The sequence below is a fragment of the Micropterus dolomieu genome, linkage group LG02, assembly GCF_021292245.1.
Source record: "Micropterus dolomieu isolate WLL.071019.BEF.003 ecotype Adirondacks linkage group LG02, ASM2129224v1, whole genome shotgun sequence".
Classification (NCBI taxonomy): Eukaryota; Metazoa; Chordata; class Actinopteri; order Centrarchiformes; family Centrarchidae; genus Micropterus; species Micropterus dolomieu.
Genome location: NC_060151.1, coordinates 31,836,409 through 31,853,945, shown reverse-complemented (window position 1 = coordinate 31,853,945; position 17,537 = coordinate 31,836,409). Strand labels below are relative to the sequence as shown.

The window sequence follows — 17,537 nt, the reverse complement described above, 5'->3', positions numbered from 1 at the left end:
GAGACGAGAGGACGGAGAGACGAAGGAGAAGAGACGAGAGGACGGAGAGACGAAGGAGAAGAGACGAGTTTATTTTCCAGCTTCGGTTTGAGAAACAGACAAATTCAGTTTCCAACAAACTCTGAGGTGAAAGAGAGACAAAGGAGAAGAGACGAGAGGACGGAGAGACGAAGGAGAAGAGACGAGAGGACGGAGAGACGAGAGGACGGAGAGACGAAGGAGAAGAGACGAGAGGACGGAGAGACGAGAGGACGGAGAGACGAGAGGACGGAGAGACGAAGGAGAAGAGACGAGAGGACGGAGAGACGAAGGAGAAGAGACGAAGGAGAAGAGACGAAGGAGAAGATACGAGACGAAGGAGAAGAGACGAGAGGACGGAGAGACGAAGGAGAAGAGACGAAGGAGAAGAGACGAGAGGACGGAGAGACGAGAGGACGGAGAGACGAAGGAGAAGAGACGAGAGGACGGAGAGACGAGAGGACGGAGAGACGAAGGAGAAGAGACGAGAGGACGGAGAGACGAAGGAGAAGAGACAAAGGAGAAGAGACGAGAGGACGGAGAGACGAGAGGACGGAGAGACGAATCTGCAGCTTTAATCACATCAACAGAGAGCAGGAGGTTTTCATGCGACCGTCTGACTTCATCATGCCGGTCTCGCCGTGACCCGGCTCACAGACTCTGCCGGTCTCGCCGTGACCCGGCTCAGATTCTGTTCTGTGGTTTCGGGCGGACAGACGGAGGAAAGACGAGACAAACAGACTCACCGACAAAAGAACGAGGGATGATGGAGGAGGAGGAGGAGTGTCCGTTGCGAAGAGGAGGGGGAGGCGGGGGAGGAGCAGCGGGGGTGCGGGTTGGCGGGGGAGGAGGTTTCCCTCTGGCGGGGGGGTCGGAGGAGAGGGAGGGGCTACCATGTGTCCTGTAAGGAGGAGGGGGCGGGGCTTCTCTGCCACCTGCCCTCAGCGCCGAGGACTGGACCGGGACCGGAGGAGCTGAGGACAGAGACCAACACCAGAGATCAGTACAGTACATCTGATCCTGACCTCAGTCCATAAAGACTGGATCCTACGTCTTGTCCAGTTTCTGATGACATCACTACAAACAGCCGAGTTCTCACCTGCTCCTCTACCTGGCGTCTCTCTGATGGGGGGCGGCGGCCTGTTGGCGCCCTGTTGTGAGGGGGTAGGGGAGGCTGGGGGAGGAGGAGGGGCGTGGCCTCTGGTGGGGGTGTGGCCTCCTGGTGTGGGGGCGGTCCTCTTGTTGCCGAGGGAGTTGTGGCGCTGCGGCAGCTCAGGCGCCGCCTCGCCGCCACCTGACGGACCGTTAGTGATTCGGTAAGGTGGAGGGGGCGGGGCCAGAGAGGAGGAGGAGGTGGAGGACGCGGTATTTCCTCCTGAGGTGGGAGGGCGCCTGCTGTTGCTAGGAGACGGGGGAGGTTTGGACGGGAGGGGCGGCGTGTTGTTAGGGGTCGGGGGGAGGGGCTTCTCTCTGTTATAGGAGGAGGGTGGGGAGGGGGCGTTACCGCGGCGACAGGCAGGAGGAGGTGGAGGGGGGGCGGAGGAGGAGTGCTTCATGCTGGAGGAGGGGGAGGAGGCGGCGGACGAGGGGGAGGAGGAGGAGTGAGAGGAGGAGAGGTTGGGCAGCGAGGGACGCTGGGAACGAGGCGTCTCCATCGGCGACAACGCCTGAGGGGAGGGGCTTTCTGGGTCGTCATGGCGATGGCTGGGGGGGCGGGGCGCTGCGCCCCGAGTGGAGGGAGAACGCCCAGAGAAGCCGTCTGCAAAATATATAATCAATATACTCATCGATCAAAAACTGATGAATTCACATGATTTCAGAAAACAATAAAAAAAGAATATTAAAGTAATAAAAAACAAAATGTATAATAAAAAATAAAGTGATCTACAAATAATAAAAATACTAATAAAATACATTTAGAAATATAAATACAGGTACTAAAGTACAAAAAAGATCCAAAAAGATTTAAATAAATTAAAATTTAAACTTTAAAAAATGTATAGAAAAGTTTAAAATATAGAAAGGTTTAAAAACAAAAATAAATTATATAAAAGTTTTAAAATATAAATAAATAATTTTTTATATAATATCAATAAATAGATTAATATTCATTAACTCTTCACCTCCGACTGGTCTCAGTTTAGGAACTCCGCCTGTCAACAGTCCTCCGATTGGTGGAACAGAACCTGACGGGCTCCCTGCTGCGCTGCCATTGGCTCCCCCTGTTGCTGCTCCGCCTCCTTTAGGCTCTGAGAACCACAACCATTGGACAGGTGAATAAGGGCTCCGCCTCCGCAGCATGATGTCACTACACTACGATGACACTAAGATGACATCACTGACTGAATGAGTAAATGTGTGTGTGGGGGGGGGGGGGGGGGGGGGGGGGGGGGTGTGCAGGTGAGCTCAGGTAATGTGACACTCAGGTGAGGTGTGATGGTAAAAGTGAATGAAGTGTTTACGCGCCCACGCTGCTCCGATGACATCACCGACAGCACAACATGAGTGACAAACAGACACATGTTATAATCTGTGACATCACATCTATGACATCACTCATGGCTGTGAGGTCACAAACACAATCCAAACATTTTCTCCTGATTGGTTCAGACACAAACTTCCACCTCGCGTCAAACTGCCGCCGACCTGCAGCCGTTAGCTGTGAGCTAGCCAGCGACCACACAGGTGTGACCTCAGCAGAAACTCCCACTTCCTGTTTCCTCTCTGTGCGTTTCTGAAACAGATCCTGAAGGATCCACACAGGCGAGGAACCAACTTCCTGAAACGTAAACTGTAACCACAGCGATCCAGTAGCTAACGCCTCGTGGGCCGCGTCCGCTACCTGTGTGGTCACCTGGCTGCTCTGACGGCGTGCTCGCAGATCTCTCGTGTGACTCGGCGAGTTTATCACGAGCAGAACGAGACCCGAGGTGGAACCAGGCTCCGGTGGAAGATCACCCGCCGCCAGGTGTTACCGTCCTCCACCGCAGGTAAACAGGAAGCAGGTGAGCCGAGCAGCCTTACATCAGCTAGCTTAGCATAGCAACGTTACAGCTAGGTGTAGCGTGTAAGCATTAAATGCTAATGAACTAGCAAAGCGTGCTAACACGTGGCGCTGCGTGCGAGGTGGTTTGACCCAAACAGTTTGTGGTTACATGCTGGAACTACTTCCTGTTGCAGGTGACTCATCATCCCTTCTGCCGGACAGGAAACAGTTCCAACATGCGACTTTAATCAGCTTCACTCTGACAGGTGGGTTAGGATTGAAAGTGGGCAGCACACATCATCATCATCATCAGGTCAGCAGGCGCTCTGCAGGACGCCGCAGGATCTGTTCTAACCAGCCGCCCACCTGTCTGATGACAGTTAACCTGTCGTGGTGCCGTGAGATGATGTTTTCAGTATTTCATATTTCAGCTCCAGCTGATCGCCGTCAATAAGAAAGGAGAGAGGAGTTAAATCACAAACAAAATCAACATCTCAGACGAGGCGGGACAGAAAAAAGTGGAACAAAAACAAACAGGAAGAGATGAACAGAGTAAAATCAGCTGGACCTAATGAACAAACTGTGTGTGTGTTAAACTCTGAGGAGGAGCAGGAGAGACTGTTTCACCTCCTGCAGGATCTCTGCGGCGCCCCCCTGAGGAGGCTCTCCGTCCTGAATGTCTGTTAATGTATTATAATAATTAGATAATATTTTAATAATAATAACAACTAACAGCGAGTGTGCAAACTGTTTTTCTGGCTCCCTCGGCTGCAGCTTCCTGACTTTAACTCTCTGTCAAACCATAAAACGGGCAAAATGTTGAATGTAGTTTGGTTAATGAGCTCGTCGGTGTTTCTGACTCTGATGTTTAAGAAGAACCAGATGGTGAGAGTCTCGGCCTGGAGGATCCAGGCTGGTAAATCAAGGTGACCACGTGAACGAGCTCGTAGGGCCGGGCAATAAACCAGTAACAGTGAGATCATTTTCCTCAAAAACAATCAAACAAATGTTCAATAAATGGTTGATTTAATTTGTTTGAATCTCAGAGCTGGACGATTCGGCCAACAACGTTATCAGGATAAACATCAAATCTTTATTTCTTTAAGTTTAAAGTCTGACTTCTGCTCCTGAGAGAAAGTTAATGTGGTTTTAAACTTTTATTTCTGGTCACTTGATGCCAAACAGCAGATCATTAATCTGAGGCAGAACATTCAGACAAAATGTGTTTCAACAAATACGCACGAGGAAAATTAAGTAAAAGCTTTTTAAGTCACTTTTGCTTCAACAAAATAAACATGTTAATAGAAAAATTAAGTCCTAATTCGTTTTGACTCAAGTGAATAAAAAACATTTATTGAATATCTGTTTTATTGTCCAGCCCTATAGAATCATGAACGAATCAGCACTGAATGTTTCTATTAATTATTATTACTTATTTTGTTGAGGAAAAAATATTTAATTTAATTTTCCTCGTGCACATTTGTAGAAACAGATTTTGTCTGAATGTTCTGCCTCAGATTAATGATCCACTTTTTGGTATCAAGTGACCAGAAATAAAAGTTTAAAACCACATTAACTTTCTCTCAGGAGCAAAAATCAGACTTTAAACCTGGAAGAAAAAAGATTTGATGTTTATCCTGATAATTATTGATTTCAACTGATGTGAAGTTTGTATTGTGAAAACATTTTTGGTTGCATCTTCCAGCCCTGCAGGCTCGTATCTCAGATCCGTGGGAATGAGATCTGGTTTTCGGGTTTCTTGTGGCTCTGGTGGAGGATTTCTTGTTTCCTGCTCCGCAGCAGAAACACCTCCACTGACCTCTCTCACTCTGACTTTAAACAAGCGGTTTAATTAACGAGGCGGGAAACTAAACGCTTGTGAAGATTTGAAAGCACCAGCTGAGCAGCTTTTAGTCTCAGAATGACGTTAAAGGTTCTGGACCCGAGTCTTCAGTCCGGTCTGGTGGACAGGAAACATGGCGGCTGGCTGAGACCCTGCTGCCTCCTGCATCGCGCTCTGACATCACACAAGGTTAGTGGTCTTACTCTCTAGTGACGGAGGAGCGGAGCTCTGACCTCCGGCCGTCCTCTGCTGCTCCTCGGGCGGCGCCCCCTGCTGTGGAGGCGGGCTCTGCTGCTGGTGTAGGTACTGGTATAAGCGAATGTATGGGTGGTCTGTGGGAGGTGTTTGGCTCTTTGGTGTTTGGCTCTTACTGTCGAGCAGCGGCGCGCTGCGGTCGTTCACCACCGCCACCTTCTTCAGCCGGGTGCCTTTACAGATGTCCGTCAGCAGAGCGCCGCGACCTTTAGCCTCCTCTCTGCTCAGCTTGGGGGGGCTGGTGTTGGCCTGGGGGGGCAGACGGGGAATCAAAGACTGCATAGTTATGATTATTGATCATTAATAATTTACAGACCAGTGTCTGTAATTAAAACTGCTGTAACTGGAATTAATATAATACCAGTGGTGAAAAATTCCCCTTCTTATAAATCCCAAGGATGCTCACAAGTCACAAGTCTCTGAGCTGGAGTCCAAGTCAAGTCTCAAGTCTCTGAGCAAGAGTCCAAGTCAAGTCTCAAGTCTCTGAGCTGGAGTCCAAGTCTCAAGTCTCTGAGCTAGAGTCCAAGTCAAGTCTCTGAGCTAGAGTCCAAGTCAAGTCTCTGAGCTAGAGTCCAAGTCTCAAGTCTCTGAGCAAGAGTCCAAGTCAAGTCTCAAGTCTCTGAGCTAGAGTCCAAGTCTCAAGTCTCTGAGCTAGAGTCCAAGTCAAGTCTCAAGTCTCTGAGCTGGAGTCCCAAGTCTCAAGTCTCTGAGCTAGAGTCCAAGTCAAGTCTCAAGTCTCTGAGCTAGAGTCCAAGTCAAGTCTCAAGTCTCTGAGCTGGAGTCCAATTCTCAAGTCTCTGAGCAAGAGTCCAAGTCAAGTCTCAAGTCTCTGAGCTAGAGTCCAAGTCTCAAGTCTCTGAGCTAGAGTCCAAGTCAAGTCTCTGAGCTAGAGTCCAAGTCAAGTCTCAAGTCTCTGAGCAAGAGTCCAAGTCTCAAGTCTCAAGTCACTGAGCAAGAGTCCAAGTCTCAAGTCTCAAGTCACTGAGCAAGAGTCCAAGTCTCAAGTCTCAAGTCACTGAGCAAGAGTCCAAGTCTCAAGTCTCAAGTCTCTGAGCTAGAGTCCAAGTCTCAAGTCTCAAGTCTCTGAGCAAGAGTCCAAGTCAAGTCTCAAGTCACTGAGCAAGAGTCCAAGTCAAGTCTCAAGTCACTGAGCAAGAGTCCAAGTCAAGTCTCAAGTCTCTGAGCTGGAGTCCAAGTCAAGTCTCAAGTCACTGAGCTGGAGTCCAAGTCAAGTGTCAAGTCACTGAGCAAGAGTCCAAGTCAAGTCTCAAGTCACTGAGCAAGAGTCCAAGTTTCAAGTCACAAGTCTCTGAGCTAGAGTCCAAGTTTCAAGTCTCAAGTCTCTGAGCTAGAGTCCAAGTCTAGTCTCAAGTCTCTGAGCTGGAGTCCAAGTCTCAAGTCACAAGTCTCTGAGCTAGAGTCCAGGTCAAGTCTCAAGTCTCTGAGCTGGAGTCCAAGTCTCAAGTCTCTGAGCTAGAGTCCAAGTCAAGTCTCAAGTCTCTGAGCAAGAGTCCAAGTCAAGTCTCAAGTCTCTGAGCAAGAGTCCAAGTCAAGTCTCAAGTCTCTGAGCAAGAGTCCAAGTCAAGTCTCAAGTCACTGAGCAAGAGTCCAAGTCAAGTCTCAAGTCACTGAGCTGGAGTCCAAGTCTCAAGTCACAAGTCTCTGAGCTAGAGTCCAAGTTTCAAGTCTCAAGTCTCTGAGCTAGAGTCCAGGTCAAGTCTCAAGTCTCTGAGCAGGAGTCCAAGTCTCAAGTCTCAAGTCTCTGAGCTGGAGTCCAAGTCAAGTCTCAAGTCTTTTCACAGCTGTTACCTTCAACAGCTCAGCGTCAAAATTCTCCCAGTTCTGGTTCGGTTGGAGAGCTAATTTAGGCAGATGTCCCAGTTTGATCACCTGAAAATCACCAAAGGTGACGATGCAGTTTGCAGCTCTAAGAACTGAGTGTCTGTCCAACGCTCCTGTTACTGCAGGAGGAGTTAGGGACCGTCTGAAAAGGTCAATACGATCCGTTTAAATCATCAAAAACTGTTCAGTTTTTAAACCCAGAAATCTCACTGCCACCCAGAGACAGTTCACACCTGACACATTGTAAAGAAAAGTTTAATTAACTAATTAAGCACAGTGACGGTTGTAATTTCAACCGTTTGCTCACCTCTCATCCTGGACGTTCTCTCTCTCTCTCTCTCTCTCTCTCTCTCTCTCTCTCTCTCTGCTGGTAGTTGTTCTTTACAACGTTCAATGTTTTTATTAAACGAGCGGATACTGAAGTGCATGATGGGATTTATTGTTTTGTTTTGACTGTGGTATCAATTATCTAGAACTTGTACTGGTATCAGTATCGACAGGTACCCTGACGTCCCTGTAATAAACCCAATCTGTGATAAACATGGAGCCGGGCAGGAGAAGACGATGAGGAAGGTGTTGGAGTGATGATGATGATGATGATGGTGTGTAGTTACCTGGCTGAAGGTGGGGGGAGGTGGGGGTCCCCCTGGTGGTGGGGGAGGAGGGGGGGGGATGGGCATCCTGCTGCAACAGCTGATCACCTGAAACACAAACAGCTCGTTATGTTTTGCCCTCGGATGAGCTGGACAGAAACAAGTTTAAAGGTTCTTCTGTCTTCATGGTGGCGCCTCCCGTCTCTGCAGAACACTCAGGACTCAGCTCTGATCTCACCTCTGATCTGTCCCTGCAACTTCGAATTTAAACATAACGAGGAGCGACAGAAGATAAAGATCAACATCTGTCTCCTGTCAGAATAAAGTCCAGCATCACGTCTCGTCCTCGTCACCGTGGACCACAAGAACACGACTGTCTATCATCTTCAGGCCTCACTACATCACTGCTGTCCTCGACCCACAGCTCAGCAGATCTCAGGTCGGCTCCACATCAGACCAGGTCTACATCAAAGGCCACAGTAAAGTCTTATCAGACCTGAACTATACGAACACTGAGACTCTGAAACTGCCCGTTTCATCCTTTTAATATACAGTTTGTGTCAAAGACAGAGACTTCCTAGACCACATCAGACCAGGTCCACATCAAAAACCACTACACTTAGACTTGTCAAATCTGGACTAGTCTAACAAATAGACTCTAGAGACTGTTTAACACCCAAACTCTGATTTCTGGGACCGTTGTTCTGTTTGTTAAACCAGAAAAGGAGCGAGTTCATCTCTGATTCTCAGCATCGTCAGATAGATGAGTTAGCTCCCAGTTAGCATCATCAGCACCGGCCTGCATCTCTGCAGCCTGCTAACCTAGCACGTTAGCTTCTCTGCTAACCTAGCACGTTAGCTTCTCTGCAAAGCTAGCACGTTAGCTTCTCTGCAAAGCTAGCACGTTAGCTTCTCTGCAAAGCTAGCACGTTAGCTTCTCTGCAAAGCTCTTGTCCAGCAGTTTAGTAAAAAACAATGAACATCTGCCCGCAGATACACGCAGATACACGCAGATACACGCAGATACATCCCGGGCCGTTAGCTTGTAAAACGACTAGTTACTGATAGGCGGAGTTAGCTCACCAGCTAGCTGTGTGTTAGCATTAGCAGCAGGTCTGTGCAGCATCATCCAGGTGGAACAGATCCTACCTGTGAACGTGCGCGGCTCCCTGCAGGTTAACTCATCCTTTCACCTGTCTGCTCGCTGCGCTCGTGCTCTGTGACACCTGCCGCTGTGTGTCTCTCGGTTAGCTCCGCGGTTAGCCGTTAGCTGCTGTGCTGCAGAGCTCTGCTCAGATTTTTTTATTCCCCTCCAGTCAACACACAGGAGCACGTGACCTGCCGAGGCATGCACTGCAGCTGCAGGCTGACGTCACTGCAGCTGCAAGCTGACGTCACTGCAGCGCGTTCTGACTCTGCTTCTCCTGCAGTCCAACCAGGAGGGAGTACTCAGAGCTGGTAGTGCAGTACTAACACTCAGGGAACTGTTACTGCAGTAAAAGTACAACCAGGAGGGAGTACTCAGAGCTGGTACTGCAGTACTAACACTCAGGGAACTGTTCCTGCAGTAAAAGTACAACCAGGAGGGAGTACTCAGAGCCGGTACTGCAGTACTAACACTCAGGGAACTGTTACTGCAGTAAAAGTACAACCAGGAGGGAGTACTCAGAGCTGGTACTGCAGTACTAATACTCAGGGAACTGTTCCTGCAGTAAAAGTACTTATACTCAGGGAAATGTTCCTGCAGTAAAAGTACTTATACTCAGGGAAATGTTCCTGCAGTAAAAGTACAACCAGGAGGGAGTACTCAGAGCTGGTACTGCAGTACTAACACTCAGGGAACTGTTCCTGCAGTAAAAGTACAACCAGGAGGGAGTACTCAGAGCTGGTACTGCAGTACTAACACTCAGGGAAATGTTCCTGCAGTAAAAGTACAACCAGGAGGGAGTACTCAGAGCTGGTACTGCAGTACTAACACTCAGGGAACTGTTACTGCAGTAAAAGTACTTATACTCAGGGAAATGTTCCTGCAGTAAAAGTACATATACTCAGGGAACTGTTCCTGCAGTAAAAGTACTTATACTCAGGGAAATGTTCCTGCAGTAAAAGTACAACCAGGAGGGAGTACTCAGAGCTGGTACTGCAGTACTAACACTCAGGGAACTGTTACTGCAGTAAAAGTACAACCAGGAGGGAGTACTCAGAGCCGGTACTGCAGTACTAACACTCAGGGAAATGTTCCTGCAGTAAAAGTACATATACTCAGGGAAATGTTCCTGCAGTAAAAGTACTTATACTCAGGGAAATGTTCCTGCAGTAAAAGTACTAATACTTTAAAGCAGGATGTTGCTGCTGTGGTTTTTGAGCTGCTTTAACATTTATTCTTTAAAACCTACTAGTCGCTATATAAAAGCAGTACTTACTTTTTTGCTACTAATAAGTACTGCATTAGTTACTAGAGACTAATTGCACATTTTTGCCCTACGTGGCTCAGCAGTTCAGATACCATCAATTTGAATAGTTACTAGTAACTAAAATGAAGTACTAGTGTCTAATCAATAGTTACTAGTTAAACGGGGATAGTTACTAAGGTAAAGGTACTTTATTGTCACATACATGTCGTGAAATTGACCCTCTGCGTATAGTTTTGTGTGTGGACACATGCCTTTGGTGTGAGAGACCCGGGTTTGAATCTACTGTGAGAGACACCATCGTGTCCCTGAGCGAGACATTTAACCCCTCGCTGCTCCAGAGGCCTGCGACCTCTGACATGTACAGCAGCTGTAAGTCGCTTTGGATTAAAGCGTCAGCTAAATGGATAAATGAAAATTGAATCCGTCGCTCAGGAAAGCAGCATGCAGCTGCTTTTCGGTGGCACAGTGAATATGATTGATTGTTTGGTTTGTAAAATAGTGACGAATAAACAAACAAAAACAATCTCTCTTTGACGTTGTAACATTACGGGTTTATAAAATACAATGATTCCTCTTTGTTAAAAAATATTAAACACTTGGTTTCAATGTATTTAAGTATAAATATTATATTTTCATGATGAATGTGATTATTATTATTCTCTTTCACAAACTGAATTTGAAAAAAAGATAAATATTTTGACGTATTTTTAAGGAAATAGAACATTATAAATCTGTGAATATATGTAAGTATGTATGTGACAATGTTTCTTATATTTATTATTATTAATAATAATTTTTTCCTCACTGTGTATTTTGCCTTTTCACTGTCCACACTGTTAATGTTGGCCAAAAAGGTTTACAATAAAGTTTTGTAGAAAGATTATTCCTGATTGGCTCAAAGTGCGGCGGCGTCATCGTCAGTCGGCCAATCAGATGGCTCGTGGTCCCGCGGTTGTTTGAAAATAGAAATGGCCGACGTCCGAGCGTAAGTGTCTGTTTTTAACGAACAGCTCCAGATGTTTGCGTTTAAAACGTGTTTCAGATGTAACTTCAGGGTCAGACGGGGTTTTTCTGTCCACACGGTTTAGATTTTGTGACTCAAACGGCTGAAAACATGAGAATAAACGGCGGTAAAGAACGTTAGTAAGCTAGCTGAAGCTAACGGAGCTAACGGTGTAAAGATGGTTGTTAGAGCTCTAACGTCACTTGTCTCTGTGTCTCTGTCTCCACCTGTCTCTGTGTCTCCATCTGCCTCTGTGTCTCTGTCTCCACCTGTCTCTGTGTCTCTGTCTCTGTGTCTCCACCTGCCTCTGTGTCTGTCTCCCTGTCTCTGTGTCTCTACCTGCCTCTGTGTCTCTGTCTCTGTGTCTCCACCTGCCTCTGTGTCTCTGTGTCTGTCTCCCTGTCTCTGTGTCTCCACCTGTCTCTGTGTCTCTACCTGCCTCTGTGTTTCTGTGTCTCTGTGTCTCTGTCTCCCTGTCTCTGTGTCTCCACCTGCCTCTGTGTCTCCACCTGTCTCTGTGTCTCTGTCTCCACCTGTCTCTGTGTCTCTGTCTCTGTGTCTCCACCTGCCTCTGTGTCTGTCTCCCTGTCTCTGTGTCTCTACCTGCCTCTGTGTCTCTGTCTCTGTGTCTCCACCTGCCTCTGTGTCTCTGTGTCTGTCTCCCTGTCTCTGTGTCTCCACCTGTCTCTGTGTCTCTACCTGCCTCTGTGTTTCTGTGTCTCTGTGTCTCTGTCTCCCTGTCTCTGTGTCTCCACCTGCCTCTGTGTCTCCACCTGTCTCTGTGTCTCTGTCTCCACCTGTCTCTGTGTCTCTGTCTCTGTGTCTCCACCTGCCTCTGTGTCTGTCTCCCTGTCTCTGTGTCTCTACCTGCCTCTGTGTCTCTGTCTCTGTGTCTCCACCTGCCTCTGTGTCTCTGTGTCTGTCTCCCTGTCTCTGTGTCTCCACCTGTCTCTGTGTCTCTACCTGCCTCTGTGTTTCTGTGTCTCTGTGTCTCTGTCTCCCTGTCTCTGTGTCTCCACCTGCCTCTGTGTCTCCACCTGTCTCTGTGTCTCTGTCTCCACCTGTCTCTGTGTCTCTGTCTCTGTGTCTCCACCTGCCTCTGTGTCTGTCTCCCTGTCTCTGTGTCTCTACCTGCCTCTGTGTTTCTGTGTCTCTGTGTCTCTGTCTCCCTGTCTCTGTGTCTCTGTCTCTGTGTCTCCACCTGCCTCTGTGTCTCCACCTGCCTCTGTGTCTCTGTGTCTGTCTCCCTGTCTCTGTGTCTCTACCTGCCTCTGTGTCTCTGTCTCCACCTGTCTCTGTGTCTCTGTCTCCCTGTCTCTGCCTCTCTGTGTCTCTGTCTCTGTGTCTCTCTCCGTGTCTCAGTGTACTGCAGCGCTGTGATCCGGCTCTACTGGACCCCCACGGAGACCCGGAGCAGCCGGACTGTGGTGAGGCAGCCCGGATGGTCGCCTACCTGACGGTCAGTCTGCCTTTTATTGTGTTTAATATAAAACCAAGAGAGCTGGAAGATGATGCACAGTAACAACAGTGTGTGTGAACAGGATGTTTACGGAGCTGCTGGCAGACCGAAGACAGACGTCAACCACAGGGAGGAGTCTGCAAGTTATTTCCCCTGCACCCCCTGTGGGGTTAATTTCATCAGCCTTTAGTCTTATAGTCCTGTGTCACTGTATACTATTTGTTTAAATCAAGTTTTAGTTGCCTAAAAGTCTGGTTATTTTAGTCATTAACCTTCCTGTCAGTCTTTCCTAACTCATTAGTTAGATTAGATTCAACTTTATTGTCACTGGTTCAAAGCAACGAAATGCAGAGCAGTAATAAAACAGAATGTGAAACATTATTATAGAAAGTGCAAGGTCTGAATGAAATATAAATATAAATACAGGGAGGTGCAGGCTACGACCAGGTGGTGGCAGCACGCTATGAATAACTATGCAGAATGTGCAACGATATGATTTTTGTAATTTTGATGAGTATTTTGGTCGATCTGCTCAAACCAGCAGAGAGATATTTATCATTTTAGTCTTTATTTCACTCCTCTCAATTACAGATAAAATGTTTATTCTCCTTTTCACTGCAAAGGCGACATTAAGGTACCTCAGTTCCCGGTGGTCAGCCTTGATATGTCGCTTCAAGTTCGTAGTTTTTTCCCCCAGAAATCTTAGAACCACTTTGCTCGCTGTCCGATATAATGAGGCACTCTGTTTTTATTATATCTGAGCGCCGCTTCCTCCCCAGCATGCTGTGTTCATCACCAGAGTTCACTTCCTCCACAGACACGTTTTCCTCGCGCATCAGGAAGAAGAAAACTCGGAGGGAGAAAATACGGCCTGTAATATTTAGTCTCCTCATTATACTGACAAAAAGAAAGAGAATTTATTAACATTTTTATTTTATGAATTACATTTCAGTCTCGCCATTATTCATGTTAATTTAGTCACAGTCAGCGTCTGAGGACAATGTCGCCGTCTCTGTTTAGTAAGGGGAAGAAAAGGTTGTTGACAAACATATTTCGTTTAGATTCGTCTGATGAAATTACGCCGTAGAGGAACTTAACGATCAGGACAGCTGTAGTGATGACAGGACTTTATTTCCAGTCAGCTGGAAGAAATCTGAAGCGCCACCTTTGGATTAAACCTTAACACCTTTAACGACTTCAGTGCGGAATCGATCAGTCGATCGGTTATTTGACAGAAAATAAACGACCGACACTGATCTGTGTGTTCAGGACAGCCGTCGTGTGCAGAAGGTTCTGTGGCGTCAGCTGTTTGTTCTGGACTCCATGATGTCTCTGTTGGAGGGTCTGGAGTCTGCCCAGCAACTGATGACACAAGGCTGCCCCCCCCAGCCCGGTACACACAGTACACACAGTACACACAAAATGTTTTGACGTTACCAGGTTTATTTGTATGTGAGTCTTGAACCTCTTCAGATTTAGATATTTAGTGTAAACAGGATTTAAACAAAGACGTCACTGAACGAGCTTCTCTGCATGTTTCCTTCATGACATTTAAGCTCCATCTCTTCTAACTGCTGTACCTGTGTGTGTGTGTGTGCGTCAGAGGGCGGGGCCCGGGGCAGGTGGAAGGCCCTGAAGGCGGAGAGCAGGACCAGGACGGAGGAGACGGAGGCTCTGCTCAGATCTCTGCAGGAGAAAATCCAGCAGATCCACGACAGACGACACAAACTCACGCAGCTGGTCCAGCAGCTGCAGGAGAAGGTGACGAGAACAGCTGGAGGGGAGACTAACGGCCAATGAGAGGAGGGCGTCGACAGTTAGCGAGGGTGGAAGCGGTTAGGAAGTTCAGTGTGGTCACGTGGTGCTGGGTAACAGGCGGCTGATCCGGTCCCTCGTCCCTCATTGAATCGTAGACTCAGTGGGTTTCCGCATGTTGTCACCTGCGTTTGTATTGTTGGTTTTAACTGTGGTGATGGCGCAGTGGAGAAGACGCATGCCTTTGATGTGAGACCCGGGTTCAATCCTCCACTGTGACACCATTGTGTCCCTGAGCAAGACACTTTACCCCTCGTTGCTCCAGAGGCGTGCGACCTCTGACGTGTGTATATATTAATTGTAAGTAACTTTGGATAAAAGCGTCAGCTAGATGAATAAATGTAAACGTCTCTGATGGCAGAAGAAAGTATTTTCCAAATATTCTCCCAAACTGTCAGAGCTGCGTTACGTTTACGTTACTACAATACCCAGAATCCACTGCAGGTACTCCAGCTGTCATAAAGCTTGTTGGAGATGAGTCTTGAAAGCTCGCAGAGGGTGAAACTATGAAGGTGGAGAGGAGTCCACTTAAATCTGTCTGGCTCGTCTCCTCATGTCCTTCTCTCCTTATCTTCTCTTCTCCTCATCTCGTGTCCGTGTTTCCTCTCCTTATCTCCTCCCGTCTCCTGTCCTTGTGTCCTCTCCTTGTCTCCTCATGTCCTTATCTCCTCCTGTCCTTGTGTCCTCTCCTTGTCTCCTCATGTCCTTATCTCCTCTCCTTATCTCCTCCTCTCCTTACCTCCTCGTGTCCATGTTTCCTCTCCTTATCTCCTCTCGTCTCCTTGTCTTCTCTCCTATCTCCTGTCCTTGTCTCCTCCTTCACTTACCTTCTCCTCTCCCTGTGTCCTCTCCTTGTCTCCTCTCCTTGTCTTCTCTCCTATCTCCTGTCCTTGTCTCCTCCTTCACTTACCTTCTCCTCTCCCTGTGTCCTCTCCTTGTCTTCTATCCTATCTCCTTTCCTTGTTTCCTCTCCTTATCTCCTCTCATCTCCTCTCCTTGTCTTCTATCCTATCTCCTTTCCTTGTTTCCTCTCCTTATCTCCTCTCGCCTCCTGTCCTTATGTTCTCTCCTTATCTCCTCTCGTCTCCTTGTCTCCTTCAGAAACAGCAGCGTGAACAGCTGAGGGAGTCTCTGCAGAAGGTCCAACATGCATTGCAGGCGTGTGACCATCAGCTGACCAAGCTGAGGGCGGAGTCGGAGGCGGCGCTCAGTCAGCTGACCAGCTGGCAGCGGCTCAGAGACGAGTGAGTGTCATCGGGTCACGTGACCTTGGCTCGGTGGTTGTGATTGGTCACTAACTCCGCCTCCTGTTCACCTGTCAGGCTGCAGGTGTACGTCTCCACCGTCCAGGACGTCATGCAGATCAATCTGCTGTCCTTCAGCCAATCAGAGCTGTGCTTGGAGCTCAGGCCACGCTCCCCATCTAACCAGTCGTCCAATGAGCTGGATCCGCTGAAGCTGTCAGTCACCTGGAGCCACGACGACCGCTTCACACTGCAGGTAGCACCACGCCCACTGATCCAGCTTCACCTGAGGATTGATTACATCACAGACCTGCAGGCTGAAACAGGTTTCCAGCTGCTGATTGGTTAACCCCTCTTAAAGTGACGGTGTCTGTGTGCAGGTGAACGGGAGCGCGGCCGGTCTGGCGGAGGGCTGCATGTCGGGCCGACGGGCCGAGCTGAGCGCCGCCCTGCTGGAGGTGATGCAGTGCTACATGGGTCAGTTTGAGCTGCTGTCTGAGATCCAGGGACTGAGATCCAGGTGAGCCTGCACTTCCTGTTTGTTCTCCTCCACTTCCTGTTTGTTCTCCTGTCAGTCGGTGATGATGAGCGAGACCTCTGATGGTTCTGACTGAAACCCGTCGGATCGGAAATCAATAATCACCCGTCATGAGGAGCTGACTCTGCTGAGACTGACTAAACTGACTGCAGGACGAGTTCTGTATAATGAGGCTAGCAGTTTCCCCAGCTTCCAGTCTTTGTGCTAAGCTAGGCTAACAGTTTACCTTTGCTACCTGTCTTTGTGCTAAGCTAGGCTAGCAGTTTCCCCCAGCTTCCAGTGTTTGTGCTAAGCTAGGCTAACAGTTTCCCCCAGCTTCCAGTCTTTGTGCTAATCTAGGCTAGCAGTTTACCTCTGCTACCTTTCTTTTTGCTTAGCTAGGCTAGCAGTTTCCCCCAGCTTCCAGTCTTTTTGTTTAGCTAGGCTAGCAGTTTCCCCCAGCTTACAGTCTTTGTGCTAAGCTAGGCTAGCAGTTTCCCCCAGCTTCCAGTCTTTGTGCTTAGCTAGGCTAGCATTTTCCCCCTGCTTCCAGTCTTTGTGCTTAGCTAGGCTAACAGTTTCCCTCTGTGTCCAGTCTATGTGCTAAGCTAGGCTAGCAGTTTCCAGTCTTTGTGCTAAGCTAGGCTAGCATTTCCCCCAGCTTCCAGTCTTTGTGCTAAGCTAGGCTAACAGTTTACCTCTGCTTCCAGTCTTTGTGCTTAGCTATGCTAACAGTTTCCCTCTGTGTCCAGTCTATGTGCTAAGCTAGGCTAGCAGTTTCCAGTGTTTTTGCTTAGCTAGGCTAGCAGTTTCCCCCAACTTCCAGTCTTTGTGCTAAGCTAGGCTAGCAGTTTCCCCCTGCTTCCAGTCTTTGTGCTTAGCTAGGATAACAGTTTCCCTCTGTGTCCAGTCTATGTGCTAAGCCAGGCTAGCAGTTTCCAGTCTTTGTGCTAAGCTAGGCTAGCAGTTTCCCCCAGCTTCCAGTGTTTGTGCTAAGCTAGGCTAACAGTTTACCTTTACTACCTGTCTTTGTGCTAAGCTAGGCTAGCAGTTTCCTCCAGCTTCCAGTGTTTGTGCTAAGCTAGGCTAACAGTTTACCTTTGCTACCTGTCTTTGTGCTAAGCTAGGCTAGAAGTTTCCCCCAGCTTCCAGTGTTTGTGCTAAGCTAGGCTAACAGTTTCCCCCAGCTTCCAGTCTTTGTGCTAAGCTAGGCTAGCAGTTTACCTCTGCTACCTTTCTTTTTGCTTAGCTAGGCTAGCAGTTTCCCCCAGCTTCCAGTCTTTTTGTTTAGCTAGGCTAGCAGTTTCCCCCAGCTTACAGTCTTTGTGCTAAGCTAGGCTAGCAGTTTCCCCCAGCTTCCAGTCTTTGTGCTTAGCTAGGCTAGCAGTTTCCCCCTGCTTCCAGTCTTTGTGCTTAGCTAGGCTAACAGTTTCCCTCTGTGTCCAGTCTATGTGCTTAGCTATGCTAACAGTTTCCCTCTGTGTCCAGTCTATGTGCTAAGCTAGGCTAGCAGTTTCCAGTGTTTTTGCTTAGCTAGGCTAGCAGTTT

At 48.1% G+C, this 17,537-nt stretch overlaps 2 protein-coding genes across 6 annotated transcripts in view; one reads left to right on the top strand and one right to left on the bottom strand.

Moving 5' to 3' along the window:
* Positions 1-8,842, bottom strand: part of wipf2b (WAS/WASL interacting protein family, member 2b) — a 16,267-nt gene extending 7,425 nt beyond the window's left edge. For 2 of the 4 annotated variants that reach the window (XR_006822958.1, XM_046038653.1), the window contains exons 1-6: positions 8,687-8,842; positions 7,559-7,645; positions 5,051-5,351; positions 2,142-2,267; positions 1,118-1,777; positions 765-992 (exon numbers count right to left, since the gene is read on the bottom strand). Coding sequence is in view for 3 of the 4 variants with exons in the window: in XM_046038653.1 (XP_045894609.1) it covers positions 765-992; positions 1,118-1,777; positions 2,142-2,267; positions 5,051-5,351; positions 7,559-7,624 (1,381 nt within the window). In the remaining variant the exon portion in view is untranslated. The remainder of the gene's footprint in view (positions 1-764; positions 993-1,117; positions 1,778-2,141; positions 2,268-5,050; positions 5,352-7,558; positions 7,646-8,686) is intronic. The other 2 variants (XM_046038663.1, XM_046038673.1) reach the window with 2 other exon arrangements.
* si:dkey-225f5.4 overlaps positions 7,766-17,537 on the top strand; it is a 12,934-nt gene continuing 3,162 nt past the window's right edge. The window contains exons 1-7 of one of the 2 annotated variants that reach the window (XM_046038692.1): positions 7,766-7,976; positions 12,317-12,413; positions 13,683-13,806; positions 14,017-14,174; positions 15,330-15,472; positions 15,551-15,728; positions 15,853-15,992. In XM_046038692.1, the coding sequence (XP_045894648.1) occupies positions 12,396-12,413; positions 13,683-13,806; positions 14,017-14,174; positions 15,330-15,472; positions 15,551-15,728; positions 15,853-15,992 (761 nt within the window). In that variant the 5' untranslated portion in view covers positions 7,766-7,976; positions 12,317-12,395. Of the gene's footprint in view, positions 7,977-10,860; positions 10,937-12,316; positions 12,414-13,682; positions 13,807-14,016; positions 14,175-15,329; positions 15,473-15,550; positions 15,729-15,852; positions 15,993-17,537 lie in introns of those variants that run through there. The other variant, XM_046038684.1, reaches the window with a different exon arrangement.